The 9,643-nt window shown below is 37.4% G+C and overlaps 1 protein-coding gene across 1 annotated transcript; it reads right to left on the bottom strand.

Annotated features, from left to right (window-relative positions):
* LOC117638372 lies at window positions 1–1,172 on the bottom strand. Its single transcript, XM_034373504.1, has 3 exons — window positions 556–1,172; window positions 369–466; window positions 1–104 (listed from the first exon to the last, which is right to left on the bottom strand). Exons 1-3 carry the CDS (start codon window positions 699–701, stop codon window positions 1–3), a joined length of 348 nt encoding a protein of 115 aa, XP_034229395.1. The 5' UTR covers window positions 702–1,172.
* Between the last annotated feature and the right edge of the window lie 8,471 nt (window positions 1,173–9,643).

Below are 9,643 nucleotides of genomic sequence, written 5' to 3'. Positions count from 1 at the left end.
TCATCGCTTGGGGCAGTACTTTGTATGCAGGTTATCAAGCTTCTCGGCATACTCAAACGGAGTTGCTTCATTGTCAAACACTTCATCCCATATCTTAACAAGATCTGTTTGCAAGGTTATTGGGTTAGTATAGGATATGAAACTAATGGAAAATATGAATCATAAACCCTATAAAAATGGGCAGGATGACAAACAAATCAGAAAATGTGGAACGATTCAATCAAGACACAGTACAAGCATTACCAGTCGCTGAGACTGATATACCACATTGATATAGGTATACTCTACTTAAAAAAACATTTGAAATCCAGGAATTCAACTGTAAGCTTTTGAAAATCTCAAGGAATTTAAAACAGAAGCATGCATACCAGCGTTGTCTGAGGATGAAAGAAACATGATGAGTGTGTCAAATCTTGGAACCCTGGTTAAGTTCTCCAAATAATTGACGGCCAAATCCATTTCTTCACTGCCAAAGAAATAAATCAAAGGTGGGGCCATAAGCATTTTATCAAGCTCAACAAGAAAACGTACATATCAGACATAAACATTACTTACACGAAAAAGGTTGCCGTACACTTGATAATGTCAAGAAGTATGGGAACAGTCAAAGCATTTTTGAATATCTGCGGCAATGCACTTGGAGATATATATAGCCTGTATAGAAATAACACAAAAAATAACATGAAACAAAGTAACAGCATAAATGGAAAGTCAGAATGAGTGATGATTTCCTAAACAAATACCAACTGGATTGTTCAAAAGGGACACAACAAATGGGGAACTTCTTGGATGGCCCCTAGCATGCAGAAGCCAGATAGGCAGACTGACAATGCAATTAAGGGTATACTTCTGGCAACCATCCAAAGAGGACAATAGACGAGACTAATAGAATCTTTGCAGTGGTCAACCGCACGGATGATCACCATGCAAAAAGAACACATTCATGGTCACCTACTTTGGGATGACAACGAACATATGAATCTTGCATTTTGGCAGACTATATTTTTTACAGTAAACCAAGAAACCTCAAATTGATATGCCGAATTTGGTGGTGTGATCTTTTCCGCAGCTACAGCCTTGACTCGGGAAGCAGCTCGAGAAGCAAGCTTTTGTACAGATGCCTTCACCTCTTGCTTCCTAGTTGTGTTATTTCTCTACAAAATTATCAGAATATAGACTAGTTCAAGAGACTAAAAGACACAGATGCAAAAGAAATAAATAAAAGTTTAAAGCAAATAAGAAGATAATGTTAAAATTCACAGACTATGATCTGTTGTCTTTAGGTTTTGGATTATTGATAGATAGAGCTCATGTAGGAAGAGAAAACACAGAGAGAAAACTTGGAGAAGAAGAAGATGAAAATTGAGTCTGTTATCTCACTTAGTCATGCACAAGCTGTGCAGTACAAATATAACCGTTAGGAATTGAATATTCCCTTTTACATCATCCAATCTAACCATTGATTAAACTATCCTATGAGATAGCTACACCTGGCACAATTCTACTACAACTAAGAATACATCTCAGCTGTCCATTGGACTGTGATCCAATGGTTCACAATTAAACAACAAACACACTCAGCTAAAACACTTATACTTTAACACTCCCTTCTAGGTGTTTTGCTGAAATGACTCCAAGCTTGCTCCTTAGATATTCAAACGATCCCTTGCCAATGCTTTAGTAAAGATATCTGCATTCTGCTCTCCAGTTCTGCAGTATAACAGATCAATCTCACCATTTTGCAAAGCATCACGAATGAAATGAACTCTTCTGCTTATATGTCTTGTCCTGTGATGATGCACAGGATTCTTTGTTATTGCAATTGCTGAAGTGTTGTCACATAGAATTGGAGTAGCCTCAACTTGTTCCTCGCCAAAATCAGATAGAACAAATCTTAACCAGACTGCTTGAGTTGTCGCTTCAGCTGCACTAACATATTCTGCCTCTGCAGTAGATAGTGCTACACTGCTCTGCTTAACTGATGCCCAAGAGAAAACACCTGATCCAAGATGGAAAGCATAGCCAGAAGTACTCCTCATATCATCTTCACAACCTGACCAATCACTGTCACAATATCCAACCAGCATTGCCTCTTTTCCTTTCTCATATGCTTTGCCATAGTCTAGAGTACCTTGAATGTATCTAAGTACTCTCTTGGTAGTTCCCATGTGCTTCTTTGTAGGTCCATGCATATATCTAGCCAAGAGACTTGCAGCAAACATGATATCTGGCCTTGTTGCTGTCAGATATAGCAAGCTTCCAACTATCTGTCTGTACACCTTTTCATCAGCCTGTTCACTTCCATCCTCCTTGGATAACTTCTCATTCATAGCTAGTGGAGTTGACACTGCTTTACAGTCTTTGAAACCAAACTTGTCCAACAATGTTCTTGCATATTTTTTCTGATGCAAGAAGATGTAGGACTCAGCTTGTATCACACCCAATCCCAGAAAATGGTGCAACAATCCCAGATCAGTCATTTCATATCTTTTCATCATTTCAGTTTTAAAGCTCATCACCAATTCTTCAGAACTTCCAGTGTAGATGATATCATCTACATATAGTGAAACAATTAGGATTCCACTTTCTGCAGCTTTCACATATAATGTAGCCTCACTAGACTCCTCTGAAATCCTGCAGCTGTAAAATATGAATTAATTTCTTCATACCAAGCTCTTGGAGCTTGTTTGAGACCATAAAGAGCCTTCTTGAGTCTATAAACTCTTTCTTCCTTGTCTTTAACCACAAATCCTGGAGGTTGATCCACATACACCTCCTCATGTAACACTCCATTTAAGAAAGCTGACTTTACATCAAGCTGAAACAACTTCCATCTTTTCTAAGCAGCCAAAGCTATTAGTGTTCTCACTGTATCAATCCGAGCAACTGGTGCAAATGTCTCATTGAAATCAATTCCTGGCTTTTGAGTGTAGCCTTTAGCTACTAGCCTTGCTTTGTTTTTCTGAACAGATCCATCTAGATTTAGCTTGACTTTAAAGATCCATTTGACTCCAACTATAGGTTTATCAGATGGCCTTTTTACCAATTCCCAAGTTTCATTCTTCTCAATCATCTCAAGTTCAGCTTCCATTGCCTTTTGCCATGCTGCATCCTTGATAGCTTCTTCAAAGGTTTCTGGTTCAATGATACAGATGTTGCATCTTTCATAGATCTCTGTAAGACTTTTGTATTTCAATGGGGTGTGGTCAATATCTTGAGTACCTGTGTCAACCACTGATCTTTCTTCATTGTCTTCTAATAACAACTCATTCTCAACTGAATGTTCTGCTTGCTTCACAACTGTGTCATTGCTCCCTTCCTCCTTTTCAGACACAATTTCAGTAAGTGGCACTGAAACACTGCATTATTGCTGTGCATTCCAATCCCAACTAGCTTCTTCATTAAATACCACATCCCTTGAGATAATCACCTTTTTAGTGGTAATGTTATACAGTCTATACCCCTTCTCACAGCTGCCATATCCTAGAAACACACACCTTTTGCTTGCTAAATTCAGTTTCTGCCTCTGTGGGTTTGGAACATGTGCATAGCACAAAGATCCAAACACTCTTAAGTGTTTAAGTCCTGGCTTTCTCCCACTATAGGCTTCAAATGGTGTTTTCTTGTCCAAAGCTTTAGTTGGACTTCGGTTTAGAACATACACTGCAGTATTAACAGTTTCTGCCCAAAACTCAAGTGGCATGCCCTTCTCAAACATCATACACTTGGCCATCTCCACTATGGTTCTGTTTTTCCTCTCAGCCACACCATTCTGCTGTGGTGAGTATGCCACTGTAAGCTGCCTCTCCATTCCCATTTCATCACAGAATTTATTGAACTCATTAGAGGTGTACTCTCCTCCCCTATCACTTCTTAGTTTCTTCACCTTATATCCACTTTGCAATTCAACAGTGGCTCTAAACCTCTTAAACACTGTGAATACCTCAGATTTGCATCTCAAGAAATAGATCCAGCACATTCTTGTACAGTCATCTATAAAAGTAAGGAAATACCTGTTTCCTGTTTTGTAACAGTTTGCATTGGACCACACACATCAGTGTGTACCAATTCCAGTGGAGTTGTAACTCTGCTGGTTGCTTCTTTTGGAAAAGCCTTCCTGCAATGTTTTCCAAAAGTACAGCCTTCACACACTGCATTCGCATTTTTAATTTCTGGCAGACCAAGCACCATATCTTCATTCTGCAGCAGTTTCAAACTCTGGAAGTTTAAGTGTCCCATTCTCCTATGCCAAAGCAATGTTGATTGACTTATGCTTGCTTTTAGTGCAACATGTAAGTCTGTTTGAAGTTTCAAAGGAAAACTTCTATTTCCTTTCATATGCACTCTAGCCACCAGATTTGAGAGAGAGCTATCATCATAAACCTCTGCCTTGTTATCTCCAAAAATTAGAAAATATCCATGCTCCATCATTTGTCCAACACTGAGTAGGTTCTCTTTGAGACCAGATACCAGCAGCACCTCCTTGATATATTTCCTTCCCATTTTAGTTTCAACCATCAAGCTTCCTTTTCCAATAACATCAACCAACTGTCCTGTCCCCATTGCAACTTTTGCTATCACATTCCTATCAATATCAATCAAGACATCTTCTCTGCCAGTCATGTGGTTACTACACCCACTGTCCAAGTACCATACCTCTTCCATGGACCTTTTCTCAGTTGCATTGTTGACATAGAACATGGTTGGTGTAGAGGTAACCTGAGTAGCATACTGAAGCTGCTGCTGCTGCACAGGTTTCTTACTATAGCAGTCTTTGGCAATGTGACCAAGCTTGTCACAGTTATAGCACTTCGGTTTGCCCTTGAATCTACATTCTCCATAATGCAATTTCCCACAATGTTTGCAAGGATTTTTAGTTCCATCAGCAGGTTTATTATCCCACTTCTTCCCCTTATCCTTCCAATTCTTCTGCTGCTTGTTATTCTGATTTCCAGTGGCCTTAGCTGATTTGGAATCCACACTCAGACTAGCAAAGGCCTTCTCAGTCTTGTTCTCATGATGTCTTTCCAATCTTTGAGCAAAGCTCTTCAATGAGGCTACCACCTCTTGAACCTCAATTACATCTAGATCCCTTGAATGTTCAATTACAAACAAATTGGATCATACACAGGCAGCAGGCTAATTAACATTTTCTGCACAATTCTTTCTCTAGATAACTCTTCTCCATAACCTCTCATTTGATTTATCAGATCAAACAACTTTGTAAGATAAGCAGATAATGATTCATCCTCTCTCATTCTAGTATATTCAAATTCTCTACGAAGACTCTGCAATTTTACACTCCTTACCTGCTTATCACCATGAAATTCCTGCTTCAGAATATTCCAAGCTCCATGAGATGATTCTTCATGAGAAATCCTAGGGAAGATCTCTTCAGATACAGCTCCTTGAATCAACCCCAAGGCCTTAGCATCTTTCATCAGGATCTCAGCTAGAGCCATCTTCCCAGCACCACTCGATTCCTCTTTTTCCTTCTGCTTTGCATCAGATTCATCAGCTCCCTTCGAATCTGAGCTTCCTATTCCTTTCTCAACCAATTCCCAAATCCCATGAGATTTGAAAATGGTTTTCATCCTTATGCTCCAGAACTCATAGTTCTCACCATTGAAGATCGGAGCTCGCAGCTCACCACCTCCAGATCCTGCCATGTTAGACACAGATCTCCAAGAAAGCAAGTTCGTCAGAAATCGCAGCTCACTTCCTTCACTGATTCAAACACCCAGCTAAACAATCAAACCTGGCTCTCTGATACCATGTTAGAATTCACAGACTATGATCTGTTTCAGGTTTTGGATTATTGATAGATGGAGCTCATGTAGGAAGAGAAAACACAGAGAGAAAACTTGGAGAAGAAGAAGATGAAAATTGAGTCTGTTATCTCACATAGTCATGCACAAGCTGTGCAGTACAATATAACCGTTAGGAATTGAATATTCCCTTTTACATCATCCAATCTAACCATTGATTAAACTATCCTATGAGATAGCTACACCTAGCACAATTCTACTACAATTAAGAATACATCTCAGGTGTCCATTGGACTGTGATCCAATGGTTCACAATTAAACAACAAACACACTCAGCTAAAAACACTTATACTTTAACAGAACTTACACATCCTGGCTTGAATCGAGCCACCTATACCAACATAAATCACCTGTATATTTGAGATATAGAATTAGGGTCTTTGAAATATTCAAGGGTGACGACTCCAAACCATGTATTATATATAGTTTAGGTTTTTAACTGTAGAGGTCCCTGAGCTTTACTTCGAGTTGCAATTGGGTCTCTGAACTTTTTTTTTTAGGCAATTAGGTCATCCAACTCTCTCATCTGTTTTAATTGAGTCATTCCGTCAATTTGGCTGTTAATTTAAAGGCTAAAACCGTCCATTTCAATTAAAATATTTTAAATTTTAAAAATTGAAATAATAAGTGAAATAAGTGAAATAAATAATTAAATAAATAAAGAAACTTAAAAATAAAAAATCCAAATCCAAACCACAATCACTTCATTCTACATCACAACTCAGTTCCTAAAGACACACGAGTACACCCACTTGCTTTTTGTTGTAGGCTTTCATATGCTTTCCACACTCAGAATTCCTTTTTGCAACCTTGGCTTCATATAGAGCTTTTTCCTTTCCAACAACGGTGAGAAATGCAGGTAAGCGATACAGGGTACAAACTTCACAAGAATCAAGTAGATATTAAAACTAGATTTTAACTGACATAAACCGTGTATGTCTTTTTAAAAAGAAAGCAAAAATACATAAGTTGTATCCACAAACTAATGAACTTGTTAAAAATAAAAAATCCAAATCCAAATTCTCTTCTCTCTCTCTCTCTCTCTCTCTCTCTCTCTCTCTCTCTCTCTCTCTCTCTCTCTCTCTCAGCTCTCCCTCTCTGTCTCTCCCTCTCTCCCGCAACCCATTCCCCACTTCTCCTTATCTCACCCCCTCAAAACCAAAATCCCAACCCAACCTGCAACCCACCCCACATCCCAACCTGCAGATCCCAGAACTTACCCTCAACTCCAGCTGTAGACCCATGAATTTTTTAGCGGAGGTGCAATTTTTAAAAGTTAAGAGCTCAATTTTTAGTCCAGGGTCTACAGGAAGATTAGCCAATATTTCAACCAACTCAGTGACCTCCGATCTTTTTGGACTACATGAATTATTCAAGGGAGGATGTGAAGTAGGTGGATTATTTGAAGGATGATTTGAACTAGCCGGATTATTTGAAGGAGGGTTGGAACTAGACGGATTATTTGAAGGAGGGTTGAAACTCTCTCTCTTAAAGTACTGTTCCATAACTGTACAATTAAAACAAAATAAGGGTTTTATATCTATTACTATGACTAATTGACTATAATTTATCAAATAAATAAATAAATATCAAATTATCAATTAAATAAACAAATAAAAATTAATTATACCTCGAATAACTTGTCACGTAGCCTCTTCCTCCTCGAGTTTCCTACTGATCTTACTTATACAAAGAGAGCTAAAGATGAAAAAAAAAAAATTTAAAGGATAAACAAAATTGGCGTTTGCACAAGAAAAAAAAAATGCATTCAACTTACTTTGGATTGGCGTACTCAAGAAGGAAAAAAAACCGCAGGATTCTTATGATGCACACACACTTTGATGAAATTGGGTGATGTTAAATTGGTCTTTTATAAAGAGAATTCTCAATCCTACTAAATTAAGGAATTCTCAAAACCCAATTGAATAAAGAGAACTCCCAATTAAGTAAGGAATTATAGAAGTCCTTTGAAAAGCCCACAAAAAGCCCACGAATTACAGCAGCAATTTCTCTTTTTTTTAAAAAAAATTTAAAAACCTTGGACCAAAACGAAGTCGTTTTCGCCAAGTTTAAAATTTTTAAAAAAAAGCAGCGCCTTTTAAAAAGCCTGGTCCAAAACGATGTCGTTTTGGCCAGGCTTCGTTTAAAAAATAAATAAATAAAAAGCGCGCGCGCACCTGCAGCAACGCAACACAGAGTGGTTTGCGCATTTCATCAAACATGTGGTGTGCGTTGCTGGTTTGAAGCAGAGGTGCAACTCCAACACCTCTAATGGAGTTTTCCGGCGACTGGAGGTGCAGGTGCACCTCTTTGCGACTGCACCCGCCACTGCTCAACCCCACCCCTCACCCCCTTCCTTCTTTCAAGATGCAAAGTGTTCGAATTTTTTTTTATTTTAAAATTTTTGAATTTTTAAAAAGAAAGAGAGAGAGAAGAGAGAGTTGTAAAAAGAAAGAGAGAGAGAGAGAGAGAGAGAGAGAGAGAGAGAGAGAGAGAGGGAGAGAGAGAGAGCAGCAGCAGCAGGGTAGAGGAAGATGAGTTGCTTTTGTGAGTCCCCCTAGCTCTATTTTAGTTTCATATGGGAGTGTTGGATGAAGGTGGAGTTGGGGTTGATGATGGATGAAGAACTTGAAAAGACGTTTTTACTCCCTTATTTTGACGAACAAATTGACAGAGTTGGACGATAAGACCTAATTAGAACTATTTGTAAAGTTAACAGATGTAATTGCCTCATTGGGTCTGACCAAAATAGACACATACAACTAAAATACTCTAAACAATAACCCACCTATTTTATTACATTTAAATAAAACCCAATCTTAAATTGGATGCCAAAATGTTCATATATTATGACATATTTACAAATCATGCCATCAACCCCTCTTTGTTGCTGAAACATTTTTCTCCTTAAAAAAATCCCTTAAATTTGGAATTTCAATAATGTTTTTAACTAGACATTCAACGCGGTTTCTTTTTTTTTTTTTTTTTAATCCATCAATTTCCTCCAGAAGTCACAATTTGAATCCTTGCATTAATTAGGATTGACTATTTCTCTTTTTTCTATTGGGGAGTTTCTTAGCATAAATGATATCTTGGTCTCTTTGATAGTGGTGACAGCATATGTGTAACAATTTTTGTATACTTAATATATCCAACATATCTAGGTACATTATAATTTTCCAATATGCGTAGATAGGTACATTTTTTAATATACAAAAATATAGGTATATTATTTATAAGAAAAAATAAGTTCATTATTGAATATGGTCCATTATAAGCAAATATACATAAATAGGTAAGGCTCGTCAATGGGTCGAGCCGGGCTTTAAGGAGGAGAGAGAAAATATCTGGCAGGATCGGACATGATTTTTTTAGAAAATTCAAAGTCCAAGTCCGACCCATGGGCCGGGCTTGGCTAGGCTAAGCCCAACAAGCCGGGCTTAAACGGGCCTACTTCATTAAAAAAAAATCATAAACTTAATCATAAGGGCATTTTAGTTCAAATTTGAGATTAAACTCACTTAATTCCAATATTTTCACATCAAACCAAATTCATAAAACACCCAATAAAGTCACACAACTTAATAAGATTTTCCACAAAAATAATAAAACCAAGTATTATTTTTGAGGTTATTACATAATTAGACCGTAATACGTTTTAAAAAATAATAAGTATCAAAAAAATATTTTTTTTAAAGGATGGTATGAATAAATATGCAAATATATGGTGATGTGTTCAAGAAAAAGCATGATTATATTTGGTGATGTGATATGTTGTTCATCTTATATATATATATATAATTATTGAATTAATA

The sequence above is a fragment of the Prunus dulcis genome, chromosome 8, assembly GCF_902201215.1.
Source record: "Prunus dulcis chromosome 8, ALMONDv2, whole genome shotgun sequence".
NCBI lineage: Eukaryota > Viridiplantae > Streptophyta > Magnoliopsida > Rosales > Rosaceae > Prunus > Prunus dulcis.
The sequence above is the reverse complement of the archived record's forward strand: the minus strand, read 5'-3'. Positions and strand labels throughout refer to the sequence as shown.